The 22,902-nt window shown below is 36.2% G+C and overlaps 1 protein-coding gene across 2 annotated transcripts in view; it reads right to left on the reverse strand.

The window, feature by feature from the left end:
• Positions 1-3,501: 3,501 nt before the first annotated feature.
• The window catches only part of USP10 (ubiquitin specific peptidase 10), a 59,063-nt gene continuing 39,662 nt past the window's right edge, over positions 3,502-22,902 (reverse strand). For both annotated transcript variants that reach the window (XM_030471256.1, XM_030471257.1), the window contains 10 exons: positions 20,512-20,603; positions 18,871-18,980; positions 18,359-18,414; positions 16,867-16,970; positions 15,982-16,081; positions 14,534-14,714; positions 10,771-10,936; positions 8,215-8,359; positions 6,905-6,970; positions 3,502-4,635 (listed from right to left, as the gene is read on the reverse strand). In XM_030471256.1, the coding sequence (XP_030327116.1) occupies positions 4,448-4,635; positions 6,905-6,970; positions 8,215-8,359; positions 10,771-10,936; positions 14,534-14,714; positions 15,982-16,081; positions 16,867-16,970; positions 18,359-18,414; positions 18,871-18,980; positions 20,512-20,603 (1,208 nt within the window). In that variant the 3' untranslated portion in view covers positions 3,502-4,447. The remainder of the gene's footprint in view (positions 4,636-6,904; positions 6,971-8,214; positions 8,360-10,770; positions 10,937-14,533; positions 14,715-15,981; positions 16,082-16,866; positions 16,971-18,358; positions 18,415-18,870; positions 18,981-20,511; positions 20,604-22,902) is intronic.

A 22,902-nucleotide genomic window follows, 5' to 3' on the forward strand; every position in this document is an offset into this window, starting at 1 on the left:
ACATTTTAGCAACAAGTGCATTTGTAATATCCTTAGTGAGAAATCGATAAATTAATACCATCTGAACTTCCATTTCATACTAAGGGAGAGATTTCAACACTTGCTTTTTAAACCGGCAATTACTCATTGTCGTTTCTTTAGAGTAATTAATAACACTTGTAACCTGTTCCTGTGAAATAAAATGCAGAACTGAATAGACAGGCTCAGGGCGAATTGCATCTTTGCAGCAGGAGCTCCTCTCTTGTCACGTTCCCCAATCCTGACAACTTTACAAGAGGTCTACACAGGTCTTCTATGAGGAGGAAAGGTCTCTATTGTACGCCAGAACCAAGTTGTGATATAAATCCATGGTCTATTTTTACTCCAGGGGGATTATGCACATGGGACATTGGAAAAGATGCATGAGCATCCATAGCTGCAAAGGAACACAGCACCTTTCAATGCCAAAAACCTTCTGAGAGAAAAACAACAGTAAATAGGATGTTCTTAGGACCAAGCCTACATTAGCTAAAACTGTATTAGGTGATTAAATTGTGATTGGAAAACTAGTGTTAATCCATCACATCTGCAGCAAGTCTAAACAAAGCCGAGCAGAAATGCAAGCATAGCTAAATTAAATGATACTAAAATCTCCTTAGTTGTACACCAGTTCTTTCTTTCACATCCTACTTTTCATTTCTTCTTCTCTTCATCACTTTGCCCTTATAAAGCTATTTCTGCTGTGCTGGACTCCACTCAAAACTGCTCCTCACAGAGGCATCTGCTCCAGGTGGAACACTGTTGTTCCTGAGGCTGATGCGTTATCCACAACCAAGACTCATTTTATTTATAGCAAGACTGAGACTAACAGAGTGTTCCCTTTCCAAGAGACAGCAGAAGACAAGACTTCTGACAGAAGAAAGCTGAACTTCACTGCACATTCCTATATCTTGGGAATGCCTCACAGGGCTGCTTGCAAGCAGTAACTATACCTGAAATAAAGAAGAATTTTATTACTCCTTTATTTTGAATACACCTGTATTACAAATCCATCCACAACTGGTTAAGACATCTGTAAATAGTAAAAGCCTTTTGCTAGAAACCCCCTCGCCTGTCCAAATTGGACCTGAACACAAGGTCCAATTTGTTTCTACCAAATATACCCAATGTCTGACCCGCAAACGTGAACCCTTAATGTTTAAGTAACACAAGTCAATACTCACCAGCCAACCATCTAGTCCAGTCAAAACCAAAGTTAACTGCAAGGACCTGATATCAAGCACTATATTGATTGCTGATCACCTGTAATTTTACCTGGGCTGTTCTCATAAGCCTTCACTAACAGTCCACTGGAGGTACAAGTCAATACTCAACATGGCCACAAGAGGTGGGGGGGAAATAAAGGACAAAAAAGGATTTCTGCAGTACAGAAAACTACTTCGAGCAGGGTGCAGACACAGGATGTGAATAACCACCAGTGCAGAACAATTTCAAAATCTGTTTTCTTTCCTGTTTGGAATAACCCCCCCACTCCTCTCAGATGTCAGTGCCCAGTGAGCAGCCAGGAGCTGAGGTTTTCCCCCTGCGACCGCCCAAAATCAAAGCAAGCTTTGGACAGAAAATTGTTTCTGAGTTGGTGGAATGCCACCGAAATCAAGAATATTATGGAATCATAGAACAGTTTGGGTTGGAAGGGACCTTCAAAGCTCATCTAGTCCAACCCCCTGCAATGAGCAGGGATAACTTCAACTAGATCTGGTTGCTCAGAACCACCTCCAGCCTGGCCTTGGATGTCTCCAGGGATGGTGCATCCACCGCCTCTGTGCAACCTGCGCCAGTGTTTTACCACCCCCAGCGTAAGAATTTTGTCCTCACATCCAGCCTGAATCTCCCCCCTTTAGTTTAAAACCATCACCCCTTGTTCTCTTGCAACGGGCCTTGCTAAAAAGTCTTTCCCCATCTTTCTTATAGGCCCCTTTTAAGAACTGAAAGAACTAAGTACTTCTCTTACCTTTAAAGGGGATGAAATGCTTTTGTGCTTCCAGTTGTGTTCCTGAAAATCCCCCAGCACTCACTAGCTCCTTTATCCTCCATAGAAGCTTGCCATGGAACACCTCCCTTAGCTATTCTAAAATCTAAAACCTTTTTCTTAGAAGTTAGTTCAGCATTCTCAGCTGGATCCCAAACTCCACGATATTGTGATCACCACAGCCAAGGCTATCAATGAACTGAGATGAAAATTATCTCAGTAACAATTCTCAGTTCAGAAAATACTAATAAAATTTGCTTAATAAAGAAAACAAAAAGATAGCTATACAATTGGATACCAAAACTGACAAAATCCCATACAATTTTCTCAGCATCAGGATCATGGTAGTGATTTAAAGTTAACACTGCCAAATAATTCAAGAAACAGATCATCTGTCTGAAGACCACGCAGTTTTGAGCAGGGAGAACAGGACGAGCCCAAACAGCCTGGCCCCACCACGGAACACCATCACCGGGGGCAATTCAGAGGCAAGGAAGTCCCCAGGTCTCCATCACCGCATGGGAGGGTAGAAAAGCCAGAGGGCAAACCAGGAGAGCTTTCTTCAGCAGGTCTTGCTGCTCACTCAGCAATGGGACAAGTGGCAGTTTTGTTTCCACTACAGGAGCTGCACATCCACCACGACAGCCCTACACAACACATCATGCAAACTGCAGCCATGATTTAACATCCCTCTATCTCCAACTCCCCCCAGGAAGAAGCCATGAACGACCTTCAGCGCTGTCTGATGTGGGCAGAACAGCCGAGAGGGATGGGAATCCTGTGCCGAGGGGCACATGCTAAAACCTGACGCGTGCAGGGCTGCTTCCTTCTCCTGAAAAAGCCATTTTTCACCTAAGACCAGCACCCATCTCCTGCAGACACTTAAAGTGAATCACATTTGATCAGAGTATATGCAGCTTAACCTTTAATTGACAAGTTGTGTTCAAATCAGCCCTGTTTTCACCGGCAGCAATTGTAACACCTCTCTCAATACACACAGAAAACAGCTATCATCAAATTAAGGATTAAACAATATCTAGATTCTTATCATCACCTTCAGCAGCAGGGAAGGCAACAGGACCTGGTCGAGGAAATACTTTTACAAAAGTTTTCAATGAAAACATCAACTGACTAAAGAAGGGAATACTTCAGTAAACAAAACAAAAACCACCTTGAGATGGATGCAGGGCTTTCACAGAGGACATAGAAGGGATTCAGTTCCTTTCCTGACTGATGGTGCTCAGCCCCGGGACCGCCACAACCTGGGTACAGGCCTGAAGCTGTTGCGCGCTGACTGACCACCTCTCCCTTTTCCTCTCCCCTCAAAGTTCAATTCCATCCCAATGCCAAATGGGAATATTTCCAAAATTTCAAGAAGTTGTAAAAGTAATCTGTGCTAATTTGGGGAATGCTACGTACAGCCTGTACAAGTGTTACGAAGCTTCCAAGGGTAGAATTTACACTTGAGTTAAAACAAAACCCACACACACACCTTAAACCAACTTTGTGACTTTTATTGATGGGCGACAACTTTATACTTCTAGGTATCACTAAACTGTGTACAATTAGGAACTTAACATTATAGGAGAGCAGACAGCAAAATTAAACAAAGCAGACTTAAAAGAAATATCAATCTTAATTATTTTGCCCATTTTTTTAATTTCATGTACACAGAAGCATAAATGCAGTTTGAAATTTCTTAATAGCAATAAAGTTACAATCACCCATCTATATAGACTAACATCTTAACTCCAAATATTTGATCTGCAATGTGTACTGAAGCAGTTTCTCATCGCACAATTATTAAAATGTGTCTTCTTCTTATTAGGAACCAGCAACTCTGCATTTTGTATGTTTGTACGTGTTTTGAAGCATGTAGGACCATTTCCATCTCATACACATTGGCTCATACTTCACCACTTATTAAAAACTATTGGGGGAGCAGAGAGCGCTTTTTTGTTTTATTTTTTTTTTTTTTCATTTTTTAAAATTTTTTTACTTAAGTAAAGATAAAACATTTTCACAGAAATCTACAAGTTCTGTTGCTGGTGCAGGGTTTTCTTCTACTACGCAATTAGAAAGTGGGAATCAAATGCAAATCCCCTTTTATCATCTTAGGATTCAGCATTAACTCAGATTAATTTTTTTTATAGTTTTTCTTTTTGTATTTTTGTGATTCACGAGACCGAGTCTTTCAACCAAGTGACTGCATTCTGCAAAGTCAAAAGTCAACATGAACTACGTTGTGCACAAACCCATGGCAGTTTCCTTTATCACTTTATCCCATAGTTGCAAGGGAAGAAAAAAAAAAAAAAAGAAAAGAAAAATAAAGGAAAAAAAAAATTCACTCAAAAGAGCATTTACAGGAGAAAAAAGTTAGTGATAGTTGGCGTTCTACAAAGCAGGTATCTTGCACACACAGCGTAGAAGGGCACGGTTTCACAGCAGGTCAACTCGGCGGTAGTACAGGAGGTAGGCTGTGCGTTCTGCAGAAGGCTTCACCACCTGGTTCTGGTTGATCACTTTGACTGCCTGGTCATCGATGCGTAACCAGCCGTTTAGGCCAATTTGGAAGACGTCTGTAGTGTAATGGCCACCAGTTGCACTGTTTCCGTGATGATAGACAACTGCAAAGAGAAAGTCATGATGCATATATACACTATACATCGATAAACAGACAGTGGAAAAGTACGTAAAAAAAGAGCATCACATACTGCTCAATTCATAGCATACTTGTGGTTTAAGCAGATGTTACGATCTGGCTTAAACAAGAATCTGGGTTTGTTCAGCCTAGAGAAAAGGCGGCTCAGAGGAGACCTTATCACCATCTTCCACTATCTAAAGGGTGACTACAAAGTAGATGGAGACTCCCTTTTTACAAGGAATCATGTAGAAAAAATGAGGGGTAATGGGTACAAGTAATGAGTAGATCCCAACTGGACACCAGAGGAAAATTTTTCCCAATGAGAACAACCAACCACTGGAATAATCTCTCCAGGGAAGTGGTGAACTCCCCAACATTGGACATTAAGTCTAGGTCATGATTTGCCAAGGAAAGTTGGACCAGATGATCCCTCAGGTTCCTTCCAAACTGGTACTCTATGATTAAATCTTTTAAGTGTTAGTGTAAGTTCTTGCTTACATTTGATGTTATGTAGTATTAGTAATGTTTCTCCCACATACCAGATCTCATGATTCTATGTAAATTAAGAATCAAAACCATCAAATTGCTTTTTATAACTTCCTAGAGGATCTTCTGGGAATGATGTGCCTCACAAAGGTCATCTGAAACAGTGCAGCACACCTTTCAGAGGTTCCAACAGGAATTGCCACACTTAGCAAGATACTCTAAGCTAGACATTGGCTCTGTCTGCAGAAGACAACAGTATGCTGTTGTAACTATTTGTAAACATAAAATAAAAATAAAAACTTTGGGTAAAATTATGTAGTAGTCCAAGGAAGAGACCTTTTAAGTATATAATTCTAAGGATGTATAAAGGAAATTGCATGCAACTTCTTCTAGAAATATGTAAGCCCTATAATTAACAAGAACAAATAAAAACCAGAAGGAATTGCCCTATTTGACAAGAGCAGAAGTATATAATTATCAAATTCTTTATACTCTTTTAAGACTAGTCATACTTCAAGCTAACTCAGATCTTCCTCACACTTCTAAGAAAATAAACATGTTAGAATAACTGGAGTTAAGCAAAGAAAAAAGGCAGTATATACTACATCTATACATACTACATCTATACGTTTGGGGGAATTCAGGTATTAATTTTTTTACAGTAGCTTAAACTTGAATTATTGATTTCTAAAACTTAGTGTTAGATAATTAGGCAAATCCTGGATAACAGCTGAAACATAATTCTTCAAAAGCTTATTTTAGTAATTTAAAATTAATCTAACAAACTCAGTTTCTGCAGATAAGAACTCCTCTACTGACTGAAAAATGAACTGTTTTCCACAGAAGGACTTCGAAAAAAATTACAGTGACACATTTTCTTCAAGCCACCTTAAATACACTGTCTACACTTGTCCCATAAAAAACACTACCAATAAAAAAGAAATCACACTGGCAGAAACACTCCTGAATTTCCACAAGAGACAGGTTATGTTATTTCCCTCTGTAACCTCAGCGGTCACAAAACTGGATCCAAACCACCAAGTCACACAAGGCCACCAGTACCTGGCACAGATTTGGTGATGTAGAAGTGAAGACCTCTGGTTCTCCACTTTATTATGTTCTCCTGATGCCAACACAAATAAGCAGGTGCAAACTGCGTACAAGTTTTAAACTTCAGGAAATTCATTACTTCCCAGAGGCTGTTTTGTTTGATATTCAGATGCTGTTTCTGAATTCTTGCATAAGCTTTCAATCTTAACTACCAATTTAGGTATTTTGTGTACATCACAGACATTCAAAAAAACATTGTTTTCTCACACAAAATCACCATCTCCAATTTAAAGTTTTCCATCTACAATACAGTATTCATACCGTGCCAGTAACACTCATCTTGAGGGTTCAAAATGATGGAAAGCCAGCATTCAAACAGCCATTTCAAAAGACATCTGAAATTATCCTGAAAATATGTGGTGTATTTTAGGCACAGTTATATTACAGCTGTATTTCAGCCTCTGCTGATATTTTTCAGGGTGGATCTGTTACAGAACTGGATCAGCGAGAGATAAAAATACACATATAACAATGTATGTGTATATGTAGGTATTCAAAAAACCCCATTAAATACAAGGATTTGACACCCACAAGCTACTTCTATGTAATTTAAAAGAAAATATTTTATATAATCCAGGAAACTCCAGTGTTTCTATAATTCTATATGCAGAACTTGTATTTGCAATATGGAGACTAGAAGCATATAGATAAAATACCTGCAAAGAGCCGGTAGGTTCTTTGGCCTTTAAATATTTTACTTTTCACACCAGGAGATAGTAGCTCTGGAGGAGGGAAAAAAGTCACAAAGGCAATCGTTAGCAAGTTTAGAAATGCAATTTCAAAAGGATCAATTATTTCTCAGAGAAACCAACACTACCATAAAGGAGAAAATGTAACTAAAATGCCTTCTTTAGACACTAAAGAATATTCACGGTTCTGATACCTGGTAATCAAGGGAATAAATTCTGAGGTTTACTGAATGCTAACATTAATAGAAGGCTTAAAAATACCACCAGAAAAAATTAAGGGGGTGGGGGAGAGAAGATGGGGATGGAGTGAGGAAAGATCAGACCATTGTTTCCTCTTATTCCTAATGTCAGCCAATGACAAAATCAGTTTCAGATTCCAAATCATACTACAACCATTTTTGTCAGTGAAGGAAAACTGCACTAGTTCAACAAATGTATATTATTTGAGGAAATTTTTAAAATAAAATATTAAGTAAAACAAAAAGTATTGTCCAACAAAGTACATCTCTCAGAGATATGAGTAACCATTCATCTATTTTTTTTTTCCACTATCAGAGCTAATATTCAATTTGTCAGATCAAAACGAAGTGCATTTAATCTGGCAAGATTCAGATGCTGGATTATATGGAAACTCTCACACTTTTTAAAAGAAGTATCTCTAAAGGTAATTGTTAAATGAAAGAACTTGGCTGTTTAATCTCTGAACTACAGCTTGTTTACCTTTCAGGCTCCATTTTCTATAAAACACCAGTTTCTTTTCATCAGCCACTGTATATTACAATAATTTGCCATTTCTCTGAATGAAATCTGAGCTAAAAGTATCTAGTATTACTTGGCAATAGCCTTGTACAGTGACATACCCTCATTCAGCAGGATCACTTCCAGTATTTGTCCTCAGTAGTCTATAACCTTATTCCTTAAAACTGCAGGGACCTCTTATTTGGACAACCCAATATCTAGGACTTGCTAAAGGTGTTAAAATCTTCTGCCATATTGTTCTTTACAAAATCGATGCCCAAACTCATATAGAGGCAACATCAGGTTCAGCAAGACTGAACCTAGAAACGCAAATATATTCTTTATATGAGGGAGAAAAAAGGGAATAAAACAACAAAAAAAGGCAGCATACAAAACTATTATCCAAATTACCAAGTCTCCAGACAACAATGGAGAAGAAATCTTGTGCACAAGAGAAAATTGAAACACAAACAGATATTCCTAAGAAACACAACATTATCTTTTCCCTAAAGAGAGGAAAATTCTGTTGTTATCTTTACCTTTACTGATTTCCAGATCAACAAGATACTCAATATTCTTGATAAGCTTCTGACATCCACCAGTCTTCTCATATACAAACCGCTTGAGGTGTAAAACAAGAACAGGGGGGAGTTCTTCTAGTGTCACTCTTCGACTGATCTCCACCTAACACATACATAGAACGAAGATGAAGAAAACCTGTAATTTTTTGTTAATTGATCAAAATTACTCCTTTAAATGAAGAACAAGTATTTAATTTTAAATACAGTAACAGAAAAAACACAGATTTGTTGTTGTTATAATACTAATTTATGGTAAGCATCACAGTTTATAACAAAAGCGCACTGAATCTTCATCCAAAGTGTTGTTTTAAAGAACTCGATACTTTTAGCAGAATGTAATGTGTTAGAAAGACCACAGATATTTAGGTTCTGAAGTACTAAAAACACCTTGCTGGAGATCCCCCAGGAACAAGTCCTCATGACGGTTTAGTGATTGGTAATTCTCAGCAATCTATTATACATTAATTGAAGGTCAATAACTTGTAACACAGGCTGCTGACTTCAGAAAACTCTGAACTATGGAAGACAACAGCACTACACTTCAGTACCTGATGCAAGAGTTTTTGAAAAGCTATTTTCATTTCTAAAAGCTAATACCTTTTTACAAAAAGCTGAATAGAAGGAAAAATAAAATGCAATCCAGATTAAAACAATCAGAAGACAGTAATGATTTTTAATCATACGATTTTTAGCTTTATCAGTCATCCTGAGTTCCCCTTCTGTAAAACAGAGGGGAAACTCTTTCAAAACACATTTTGAAAATTACTATCTGCAAAGTCCTGTGTTTGTTGTACAGTTCAATCTATTCAATCTTAATACAACAACAGCCATTTCAACTTGAATTTCTTTCGAAAAAAAATCTAAAAGACATTCTGAATGCTTGTATTTCCATCCAGAGTCTAAAATGTAAGCCAGAGCAAACCTCCAGCACCTAATTTGAACACCCATTTCTTCCAAACCCCATGATTGACCATTGGGTTGTCAGTAGAGAAGTTAAAACCATATGCAGTAAAAACCAAAAAATGAATGACTAGCAGAACAAAATCTATGTGGTAGATCACGATGACCTTGCATTAAACATGTTTCTTTCACATGGAAGACAACTGGAGAAATAAATGTTCTCTAACACTCCTACTGAGCACACAACACAAATTTCAGCTATCCATCTTTAGCTTTTCCAAGAAAATGGTCTTTATCTAACCATATATAATATGGAGTATTTAGAAAACTTACAGATACAGAAATGAATGTCAGAAAAGATGAATGTCAGAAATGTTAGAAATGAATGCCAGAATGCCTCCTTTCATCCTACCGAGAGAAATTATGAACAGTGTATTCAAAAATTCCATCCGAGTAATCCACGCACACCAAAGATGTTCTTCACTAATGCGTGCCATAGGAAGCAATACCTCAGTGGGGAAAAAAGCTGCATGCTTTTTTTTTTGAAGTATTTTTCTACTGCAATTATCACTATTATATATCGTATTATTTGAAAAATAATACAAAAAAGTTTGCAGAGCTGCAAGAGAATACAGAATAAAGTGTTCTGGTTCTTGGAAATGACAGGGAATCACAGGGCTTGGAGATCTCGCAAGATCCTCCACTCCATCCCCTCGGTATCAATTATAACAATTTGTGTAGATTTTGACTGGTGTTTCTCCATCCTTCTCTTAAAGCAGTGAAGACAACTCTACAAGCACCACAGGTAACACCTAGTCCAGGTCCTATTCCTATTTACTGTCTGAGCATCACTGAGAAAAATCAGCCTTTTCCTTTTCAAAGCAGCCATGACATACAAAGCTTTTCATCTGGCTCCATCTCTCTCCTTCCACGTTTCTCTTCCTTTTAAGGCTGTGTACAGTAAACTAGTCAACTACACAGTGCCAGGAACATTACTGAATGGAGATGTTACTGGTTATTGAAAGATTTAAGATTATTAATCCAGAAAGAATGATCGTCAGATGTTTTAGTGAGTTTCTACCAGGCCTACCACCAATAAATATTTTCATTTTTAATTTGTAAGTGAAACGGGTAAATCAAGACCCTTCAAGGAAAGCCGCACAGACAGTAATGCAAGTGTTCTGCTACAGGAGTTTTCTTCTTAAAGCTAGACCATGCTTTCAAACGATACTCTGAAGAGTCACCCTTTACTAAGAACATCTGGCAATCCCCAGGAACCAGTATGTTAAGATCAGCTAAGGTATTTAACTCGTAATAGCATGTATTATTACCACAGTTCACCTTGCTAACACACACTCCAGTAACATCTCCAACCAATTACTACACCAACTCAGAAAAAAATGCCTACTTATATGCATGGTTTTGTTTAAGAGTTAGTTCTCTTCCCTTCAGTGTATGTGTTCATGTGTAATATGTTTTAGTACCGCAGGACACTTTGAAGAGGTCAGTACCTCTTTTGTTAGTGCTCAACTAACTATTTGTAAAGCAAGAGCTGTATAAAAAGCCTTTAAAAAGTTTAGTATTTGACTATAAAAAGGGGTCAACAGAACACACCTCTTGCTTGGTTTTTGTGGTGTAACCCTGGACAGACTCTCTTGCCACCAAACTTTCCAATGCATCCTGAACTGTGCGTATCTTGTCTGACTGTATATCCAGTTGCAGGGTGAAGAAAGGTTGCAGTGTAGCAGACTCCTTAGAACTCTGCTGGTAAACAACAGACCTACGGAAACAAAAAAAGAGAAAACGTAATAAACCAGAGTAATTTTCAACAATATATAACCCTCAAGAATGGACTGAAGTCTACTTTAATAACTTGATTTATAGTTAATCCAAAACAACGCAGACAAATACAAAGGTTAAGCTTAGGTTTTAATAACCTGAATTCACTTCACTGCAATTTAAATGATTTTCATATCCACTCAGGGCATGAGCGGGATTATATTTGAATTGTTTTATTTATGCAAGGATTAAAACACTTACTGGATTAGCATAAAAAGTTTAAAGAAAAATACTGTCATTTTTGATAATGCAGTTAGAAAGATGTGCTTCTGGACTTGAATTCTGGATTTGAATTATGTTTTCCAACAGATCCTTGGAAGTGCAAAATACCAGTGCTCGTCTAACTATACTTTCTACTGTAAAAATCACACCTGATTCCAGATTCTCCAATAAAAACACACAACACTTTTAGTTATTTCCCTAAAGCCAATTTCACAGTGATTTTGAATTGTTTGCTTAAATCTTGCCATAGGAAATACAAACTATGCTCCCTCGAGGACTGGCATTTCCTTTTCCTCTCATCCTTTTCTGTGTTGCAGACTTTGTCCGTGTACTCGTTGTACGTAAACTGGAATCTTTCGGAAAACTGGCAGGAGTAATGACCTAGGCTATGAGAACATGTTTCCTGTTTGTTTGGTTTTGATTTTGGTTTGAAGTGTATTCAGTTGCAGCCTTCAAGTAGCCTGGCTTGGCGACCATTGTTTTGTGCAATGAGCAGTACACTCCTCAGCCACAACGTCACTGCACTAAATGGACTCTTCCTGCTTTCAATTTTTCTTAAATTTCACTGAAAACCATCCAATATGGCTGAAGAATTGTATTTTTTTTTTATTCTCAAAGCAGTGCTTACATTAAAAAGCCCCAGCTGCTACAAAAATGTGATTTTATACAGCCAAAGAAATCATTCATTTCTTACGTTGTTACACTTGTTACAGCACGTTACAAAGCTTGAAAGTATTAAGGTGATTAACACAGCTCTCTAATCCATGTAGTCATGCTGGAACGTCTCCAGGTCATGTATGAAATGTTAACATACGGGTTTAATGCTGTACTGCAAACTCCTATCAAAAGCCCCTTGGACTCAGGCAAAGCCCTGAAGCCCCAACGGAAAGGCAACATCTTTATGTTGGCAAATATATATCCTTTAGAGGAAAGAGAGCATATGAAAAACAGTGGCATCTTTATTTCAGTTTAACACTTCCTTCTTGGCTATATTTAAGGACAAAACCTTCAACACATGGCAAGCACTGTGTTTCAACAAACAAACCCTTCACTGTGTTAAGTCTTGCTGCTTTTGGATATACTTCCCAAACCCTTTTTAAGCTAACCATTATTCAGTGCAATAATCAACAGAAAACAGCTGGAGCTGTTCGCATTTTTCAAGTACATGTATTAAAGATTTTATTAAGAATTTTCAGAATAATATTCTGAAAATGTTAAGGAAAAACTTTCAAAAAAACCTGCTAGAAATTAAATTGTAATATATCTTCAAAACATTTCCTTTGAAGAGATATCTAAAAATTGACTTGACAGTATAATCTTTACAAGACTACGATTTTCCATAACATCATCATTATTATAATAAGTTTCAATTGGTCAAGGGAAAATTCATCATTTTCAAATGAATAATTACTCTTGGGTACTGTAAGAACTCTACAGTGAGAATTTCTCAGGAAAACAGGCACTGCCCATTGCTACCCTGTTTAAACTACAACAATGTAATTGATGCATTTTCTTTTGAAATAACAGTGTGTTTGAAGGGAGAAGTTGGTACTACTCATGGAAATACTTAGCAGACTTCTAACTGGCTTGCATAACAAGTATTTGAAATTCACACAAGCTGAAAGTCAAAAAGGGATTCCTGCAAATGGACAAAGCAGATCCTGACAGAACAGTATATCTTTGCACTTAGAACATTTAAGTCTCATTTTGCTTAAGGAAGACTTCTGGGGTAAGTTTTTTTTAATCTATCGTGTCCAAATAGGCATTTAACAGACAATTAAAGCCTGAAGAGGACAGCCTAAAGTTTCCCAAGCCAAAAGATGCCAATTCAAACCATTTCTTTTCCTAACTGCTTTTTCCATTCAATTTTTTCCCCATTTCTGATGCTTTCATTTAGTGGAATTCTACTGGCAATTCTGTATTCAATCCTTCCTATCTCCACCCTCAGCCTCCAAGGATGAAGCTTTCCAATATCACACGGGACACTGTTTCTGTGGTAAATTCTGTGATCTGGTTTGGAAGATAAATGAAGTGGATGTGGTGACAGCAGCCAAGAGATGTCAGATTGGACCCCGTGGTTCTGTTGCTTGCTGCAATTTTTTGCCTTCTTTTGGTATTACCTTTGTTTTATGTAATTTTCTACAGAAGACAGCATTCTCTTAGTATTAATTTAAAACCTAATGGAACTGTGTAGAGATCTAATCAATTCTGACTATGATAAATATACTAAAGGTATTAACAATACCTTGCAGACATGAATATACATACCATCAATGTGGAATTTCATCAATACGTGTGAACATCTGTCTGCCAATTTCTATGGAAAATATAATTTTATTTGCCAGCTGTCTGACTCAAATCCCAGAAGAATAATTTAAGTGCACTTCATGGGCAGAAGGCACTAGCCCATATTATTCACACCTCTAGACTGAATAGCTGGCAATGCAGGGAGTCAAACACTAGCAATTAAGTGTCTGTCTCCAATTTAAAAATAATTCTTCAAGTCTAGCATTTGTGTTTTCGAGTATGTTTTTAGCAAGTGTTTACCTTGCTTTCATTTTAAATTACACATTTCTCCAAACAAGTCATAAGGCTTCCTTTCCAGAAAATATTCTTTCAGTATCTACTTTCTGCCTTCATCTGGTATCAGACCTGAATATAAGTAATGTCCCACATTCTTTTCATTCCTGCAACATCTTGTAGCAATTTACATTTTTCCGAATTTCTCTGGTCTTTAACATTTATTAACTATTACACGTAACTTTCCTGCCTCTGGGAAGCATAACTGTCCAAATCACCAAAAGTTTACAATTTCTTTATTTCACTTTCACTGACCAGATTTAACTCTTAGCAAATCTCACTATGCCCTTGCATCCTTATCTACAAAATGAGTCAAGACTCCTCAGAGATCTTAAAAACTAGGTGGCTCTAAAGTTCTTCGGAATTCTTAACAGATTAATATACAAAGCATACATACTTTGAACTTATTCTCTATACGCAATTCAGGGTTTTTGTTGTCTAAACAGTCTATTCTTTTAAGACACTTTAAAAGATTCAGACTCGACAGTAAGTCACAGAGCCATCTGATCACTGATCAATCCTTTGATCATTCTGGTCCATCTTCTGAACCCTCTCTTGCATATCAAATGCTTCATGGTAGAATGTTCATCTCTCCTGGCATGCACAAACTGTATAACAGTTTCTTCTATCGAACTATCCAATGGTGAAAAATACAGAAAGTAGAGCAGAGGAAGAGGTTATCTGTAAACGTAGAGCAGCCTGTGGTCTCAACAACTTTTACAGAAAAGTTCTATACCTTATATGACCACCAAAAATATCAGTAATTGGAGTCTGAACAAAGTCAGCTTGTCGAGTGACTGATGATTTGTTGCGAGGTCCCACTTGCTCCCATTCATCTTCACTGCCTTCCCCTTGTTCATCTTGCTCCTCTTCCTCATGAACAGTCTGAGCCTCAGGGCCATTGGAAACTGAGAGTTCTTAAAGTGAGGAAGAAAAAACCACATTGATTTTTGTACAAATAAAACATGTATACAAATAAAGAATTTGAAAGATAAAACACCCCAACACAAGTAATTTTCAGAGGATAAAATGTTTTCACAGATCATAGATTTGAGAAAGTAAATGAGAACAAGTATATTCCAGGCTCACTCTCAGCTGGACACATCTATGTATTAACAGAATGCAGCTCACTGATGACTGTATGTAAACAGATGCAGTTTTCTAGCAAAGTTTGATATATTTTTAGTAGTAAATTCATGGGGTAGAAAATTAGAAAGTCAAGTGTTATTCTGGAAACATAATTATGCCATTATTAAATACAACTCCTTTTCTGCACAGATATTTTACAGAGAACCCAAAGCTTAGCAAATATTTTCTTTGCAAGTGCCAGAGTCAGGAGGCTATAAACTGCACACAGCTACAGAACAGAATATGGAATGATCATTTTATATCATAAAAAATTTACCCTACTAAAGAGAAATTGGATAACTAGTGATCTTAATTCTATACTTGGCTAATATTTGGCTAGGACTAAGAGTGTTTTGTTTCATTTTTAATAGCAGACCCAGACGTAAAGCCACTATAAAATAAAATGACATTTTAGTCTGCATACAAATGCTAATACTTCTTTAAAGAAAATTTCTCCAATTTTGTTAATAAAAATTCTAAAACAATTTCTTATGTTCTGTTTTACATTAGATATAAATTAGCCATTAGTCTAGAAGTTTCCACTTCAAAAAAAGATTTTAATAGTGGTTTTAAAAATCAGTGGAAAAAACACACCAATATATTTTTGAACTACCATGGAGAAAGCCAAAACCCCAGTAAATAACTGGCATTGCAGGTATTATGAATGGCAGACAAACATACTCACGCTTAAGACAAGACGAGTCAACTTGAGTTGCCTAGTTAAGCTCAGTAAAAATTTGTAATACAGAAATGAGTCATTTAGGACCACCAGGTAAATGACTTATTACTACTGTCATTTAGAACAGAATGATTATGCTTCTCCAAGTACCCAGTAACACTTGAGATCACTTGTAAACTGGACAGAATGGACTCATTTTGCCCTTTGGGAAGATTTTAACAAAAGATTATTTGTTAATGTCCAAGTTTGCTAAAATATGGCATTCTACCCCTATCTGAACATCTACACCAAACATCACTCTATCACCACAAGAAAGGAAAATATTTGAAAGAAATTAAGTTTGCTGTAAAAAAAAATAAATAAAAAAATCCACTAACTTTCATTATGTGGAGAGAGAAGTTTCTTTAGGGTCAGCATTTCTTCATGTAGTCCATTGAGGATAAATCCCAAGTACTCTTCAGCATCCTCTTGCCTGCCCTGAATAATATTTGATTTTACAATTATTATACGACATTTTCATGTTTTCATTTCAACAGAAGGTAAATGACATTGAACATCTAGCTTTCTCCTATTAATTTAGCCAATTAACCAACTGCTCAATCCAAGTTGTAAAGTCAAATAAAGTTTAAATTTTGCTACAACCATCTCTCATTTTTCACCAAAAATGGTCAAAAAGAACCAACACGTTAACCGGTAACCTTCCAGAAGCAGTAAGTACACACATAAGCTTCACCTGGAAACAAGCATTTCTACATTCTTCTCAACACAAATTCAATTTAACATGTGAGTTGGGTGGGGTTTTTTTGCTATTTCTTTTCAAAGTAATATTAAAAGTTGCTGTCAAACGAAGGCCAAATCAAAAGATGGTTTGGACTACTATCTCTTCTTTAAATTGAAACTAAACCTGAAATAGTATTTTGAGGTCTCCCTATACCTTCAACCATTCCAACCTGAATCCCGAGCAGAAACGAACAACTGTCCATTTCTTAAACATAAATCCATAGGCACCATATTTATAAAAAGAGATATTCCATTCCAATAGTTGTTTTTTCATTATTCTGACATACCAAAATGTAAAACTTCTAATTAACATCTTCTTATAGTTTAAGTCTCAAGACAGTCTAACTTCATTATAACAAACTATCAACTAGTTGATTTTCTTGGTATTTACGCACAGAACCTGATGTATGGCTTTATATTGTTTTAACAATGGTGATTGCCTTGCAATGCAATTACAAAAGTCAAAGATTCGGAGGTCACACCTTTTCTGACAGACTTGACTTTATAACCGTCAACAGTCTATAAATGTATGTAGGTTCAAAGGCAGCTCCCGGTCGGATATCTCTCATAATTTTATCACCTAAAGCTGCAAGGCAAAAGAGAAGTACATATAAATAATAAGATGTAAACAAGGTTTTCTAGATTATACCTCCATGTTCTCTTCACACATCACTAGATTTCTGGAATCCAAAATTGTTTTTACTAACAGTTTTATTACAATTTTAGTGATTCAAGCTCAGAATTGGTATGATACCAGTCTCCTACTTGTAAACTTTTCTTAATTAAAATACATCTTAACATCACCCTACACACTTACAGATGGTCTAGAGTATTATCTTTTTTACAGTCAACACTCTGAAGATTAACAAGAATATCCTCAGCCATCATAAGAGAACAATTCTAGTTTTATTTAAATTTTTGTACTTTTGCATTCAAAGAACATTTCCTTAAATCTTTTATATATTTGTAATTCTAATAGATCACTTTTCCTCACTGCAGAAAAAAAAGAAAAAAAAAAAAAACCCCAGACAAAAAGCAGTCTTGACAGCATGTTCAATCTAATGGTAATACAAGGCCTCAGAAACTTGATTTGAAAACTACATAAGACAATAAAATGACCTAGAAGTATAATAAGTTGCATAAGACAGTAAGATTTGTTTCACAGAAACAAAACCTAAGCAGCAAACCACAGAAATGTCTGAACTGTTTGGAAATAGCTGGAACAACCAGCTCCTTGTGATATTTTCTTATACTGTTACATAAACACATTCCTGAAACTGGTTTTTATTTCTATAAGTTTGTAATACAAGAGATTTGGTTTAGAGATTAAAAAAAGAAACCTACAAGATAAATGTACACTTCTAGGGTTTTAACACAAGTCAAACAGTGCGCAGGATGGAGAGGAATTAAAAGCCATGATAACATGCCTGCAGGCAATCTCTAACTGCTAAAGAGACCTATTGTGGTCCTGTTTTGTTCCAAATGAATGCAACTCTTTAGTATTTAAGGAATAATGATAGTATTTAAGGAATAATGATAGAATTGAGCAAGCTGATAAGCTAAACAGCTGGAAATATGTAGGGAAGGAAGCAAAGTAAAATCCAATGAGTTTCAAATGATTTTCTTAGAGAAGGCATGTTCTTAGAAGACATCTTAACAATTAAGCTAATCTTACACAAAAAAATTATTCTTATTGCACTTGTATGTATATGGTCTACCAAATAGAAGAAAAAAATATAAGGTGCAATACCTATGACTTCTTGACATGAATCATCAGTACGAAAAAATGTTAACGCTGGCAGAAAAACAACAGCAAACTTCTTAAGATATCAAGAAACCCCAAAAGTCCAAAGAGCCAAGAAGGCGATCAAGCACCAGTATTTAAAGGTCCTAAGTACAGCACACAGTGCAGATCCTTACCCCAAAGCCTTCCGATCATGATTTTAAGACTTTTCTCCCCCTATTCCCACTCACCTTGTTTTGCTTTAGGAGGTACAGGCATATTAGTGAACTCATTCATTAAACGAACACTGAAACAGAACGGAAGGAACAACTACACATGAGCAGCAAGTTAAGACTTAGAAGGACAAATAATAAAAATAGATCACTGTCAAAAAAATAAAATAAAATCGAAGAATATCATTATGAAGCCTGAGTAAAGTTCAGACACAAAAATTAACCCCATATTGCTGATGAAACCAAGTTGTTCAATTAGTTCTTGCAGCTCTCACGGTTCGTTTTTGCATATTAAACACCATTTAAAACTGATATTCCTCAGGCAACAGGAAGGATCTTCCTTGACTACTCAAGCACTTGTAAAATCCCAAGCTTATTATAAAAGCCATGTATTACCAAAAAAACACACACAAAAGACTTCTGGATACATATCACCTTTAAAAAACTGCAGTAAACAATCATTCGTTAAGATATTGCTGAATGAGCTTAATCAGACCACAGATACATTTTGTTTTTAACAAGATACTTACAAACTGTCTATCATTGGTGTTGAGGTACACGGCCGCTGCGATTTTGAATACATTGGAATGGACTTCATTAAATGATACATTGGAGGACAAGCAACCAACGCTTGCAGGGTCTATGCAGTGACATTAAGGAAATATTCAGAGAATGTAATCTGTATATTAACCATTCAATTATATTTAAAATTATATGCAAAGCAAAGCTAGCTCTATTACACAGACCAATCCAATAACTAAACTGGAACAGATGGATGGACTTTTATCACAACATTAACTATTAACGTACAGAAGTTATACTAAAAAAAAACCCCAGCATCCTGTAACATGCAGTGATTTCACTGACACTAAATAATGTCAAAATTTTAACTTAAGAGGAAGGAAACATTTAGTCTAGGAGCAGGAGAGGAAAAGAACTTTCATAGGAAAGACTTGATAACATAAACAATTTGAAAATTGGCAAGTGACAACCTGTAACATGTTTTCTGAAAAGAATGGCAGCAGCCAGCTAACAGGATTCAGAAATTAAAGATGATGATTCCCCTCCATAACCAAACTAAAGCAAAAACACCCACTGTGATGTGAAACTTTCTGCAGTATAATGAAGAGTTTGGAGTGACCAGTAAAACTACAGCATATGCTGGGAGGAAATACTTTAAAAACATAAAAATCCATGCTACTTGGTGAGAACAGTGAACAGAGGAAATGTATTAATGACCTGAGGGGCAAGGAAATTACAAAAAAGGCGGCAATCTCAACACCTACGGACATATATTAACTTGATTGCTACAGCATCCAAAAATTGAGTTACAAATTCCCCTGTAACATTATAAGACTTTAAAAATGGGAGCTAATACATGAGTGCAGAACTGCTTATGTAAGATAGAAGCTCAAATTTAAAGTACAGTTACTGGCCTGGAAATAGGTTGTTACGTTCTGCAATGATTAGTCTTGAAACTGATCTTAATGTTTTTCTCTAGCAGTACTAGAAGTTAAAGTATCCTGACTGTCATTTGCAGTGAGCCACTGCTAACATAGGAGATACAGACATATTAATAAAAAATATTATGAAACTATCATAATGCTGCACTGAAGAAGGCAGATTTCTGTTACGCAAGTTATTTTTGCAGGAGAATACAATTCTAATACATTAAGAGTGAGCTAATCTTCCATCCTGCTGCAAAATGATTAAACACTGCATTTACAGAACTATGATGGCAACAGCCTGCTCAACAGAAAAACAAGTGATCCACTTACCAAATTGCCAAAACAAAACCTAAGAATAAGAATAGTTACTTCAAGTACAAAAGAGAAACAACCACTTAAGTTGATGCACAAAGAGTCATGAAATTAGTAGAAATTACAAGAAGGTTTTCAGTCACAAGAAAGTTCCGAAATATTTTGACAGAGGGAACAAACTGCAAATAGGATTGTGCAACCAACTGCAGGGGGACCCTGAACACAAGGTTCAATGATCCAAAATACTCCTGGATTTCTAGACACTACCTTTAAACACTTTAACCACAGTTGTAGGATATGGAAAGACAGACATTTTATAAAATACTTACTAGAATAATCCAGAAAAATTCTGACAGATATAATATACAAACTTTAACTTAAGTGTATTAATTTTTCCCAAGGTAAGGATACAGCATTGATGTAGCACCAGTTTCCTTTGTTGATCAGCCCTCGCGGTTGCAAAGACACTGGTTTATGTATTAGTCTTATATTTTCCAGTATTTCTGCAGAATAAGAAACAGTAAGTTGAGCCTCAACAAAATGGACATGCTAGCCATCAAAACAAGTATCTGTTGCTGCATTACAAAATAATTCAAATAAATCAACAAGACTCACAGAAACTTCAGCAAGTAATTCTTGCTCCATTGAAACACTGCTCATATTTCTAAACAGACCTATTTCTTCAGCTGAAGACAGACTGGAATTTGGGTCAGGAGGATGCTGATACAAAAATTAATCATCATAATTTCAAAACTGAGAAAACCTGTTTCTTTCTGTTTTCCTAAAATCAGATACTTTTATTTATACAGATATAAAATCCCATTAGCTGTAATCCCTTGCTATCACTTCTATTAAGTATTCCCCAAGTTGCTTTGCTTTGAAGAGATGAAGCTGACTTGCAGCCTCCATTTACAAGTTTCAACATACACTATCTTACACAAAAAAAAAATCTCAGTGCAAATGGGACAGGCAGATGTTAATTTGATCTTCAAAACAGCATGTTTTATTTACCAGTTTAAGACTTCCAAAATCTCCAAGATAACAGGCTTACATTGCCTACTGTTTTCCTGCTTTCTTCAGCAATGGCCCAAGTTTAAAAATTAGAAACCACTGCACATAAATAAGTCTGTCTCAGTTATGAAATGGAGAGCAACAGAGGGAGTTTTTCCAGGAAGTCTGACCTGTTATTTAGGTACCTAAATAAAAACTGTTTAAGGAAAATATTGGATCTGGTATATTTTAAATTTGCAAACTAAGGACAAGAGGCATACAAGACAGAATTAAAACTGCAAATAGACATAGCAATTGTCTAACAAGGGGATTATCTATTTTTGTAATAAATATGAGTGCCTCTGAAAACCTTACATGCTGTTGCACAAACTTAAAGAGTTTGAGCTGTTCACTAGAAGGACTACCTAAACAGACAAGATAACATAACACAGATGGAAAAGCAGAGGCACTAGGCCATAACTAAGCAGAAGAGGCAGCAGAATTGTAAACAAAATCCATGTCCTTCTACTTCCAAACTCTCCTTATAAGATTTTATTTCCTGCTGACACCACCAGTCCTAAACAAATAAAACCACACAAAAAAAACCCCTTTAAAGTAGACTTCTATTATGTGAAGAACCTGCCACCTGAAAGGGCAGACAGCAAAATGAGGTTAGCAAGACGATGAAAGCAAGATGTTAGGAAAACGATGACAGCAAGATCTTAGCAAATGATGTTAGCAAAATGATGACAGCAAGATGTTAGCACCTAGAGCTGATGTAGATTAAAATTCTTCTGCGAGTATTGAAATCGACGTTATAAATTACTGCTCAAGTATTTCAGAGTATAGTGTTATAGTTGCAGTTTGAAACATGATGTGCACACATACAATCTTTTTGTTAATGTAACTAAGCATAGTTGAAAATTAGGATTAAAATAATAAAAATAGTATTTATATTTTATATTGATGTCTATTAATAACTTTTTATATGAACTGTATTTTCCCCCATTTTTGTTTTAAAATATTACTAGGACCTTTAGCATCCTCTTGTGGCCATAAATGTGCTTTCTAAACAATGTTTAGAGCAATACAGTGAGTTTTGTTTCCTTTAACATAAAGGATTGTTTTCAGTACAGCAACTGCATTCAATACCACATTTTCATTTCACATCTAACATTTACACAATAAAGAATTTTTACAAGAGTTATTGTAAGAAAAATACACTTAGAACCATGAGGAAACCTTCCTATAATTTCAAAACCTGAAATTAAAAAGCACACATCACTTGTTAGAATGAATTCACATTCCCTTTGGTGCATACTGACTGTGGCCTCCATTTGAAAACACATCTGGAACTGTATTACCATGTTTAGAAATTTCTGTTAGTAAATAGAAAACATTTTGCTAAGGTTCATTCACGGGGTGGCGTAATTATAAATACCAGTCAAATTAAAAACAGACAAAAAGGTAATTCCCTAATCAATGCAAGTCTGAAGCTTAATAAATGAGAAACTATGTGAATATGGTCTCCACGCTGAAGAGATACGTGTTACAGTAACTTGGCAATTTAACACTTAGCTTGAGACCATTATTTGGCAAATATTATGTACATTGCTCAGATCTCTCTTCAAATCTGGACAATGCCATGACAACTCTGCTGGATAAACCCCCCTCCAAAATCAGTTTCTGCAAGAATGCCATTTGATGGTACAACAGACTAATGAAGTTGCTTATAAAAACCCCCAAACCTTGCACGCCTCCATTCCACAACTACTTGCTCTACTGCTCACGTAGCTTTACGGGTAAGGAAAC

This window comes from Strigops habroptila, chromosome Z (assembly GCF_004027225.2).
Source record: "Strigops habroptila isolate Jane chromosome Z, bStrHab1.2.pri, whole genome shotgun sequence".
NCBI lineage: Eukaryota > Metazoa > Chordata > Aves > Psittaciformes > Psittacidae > Strigops > Strigops habroptila.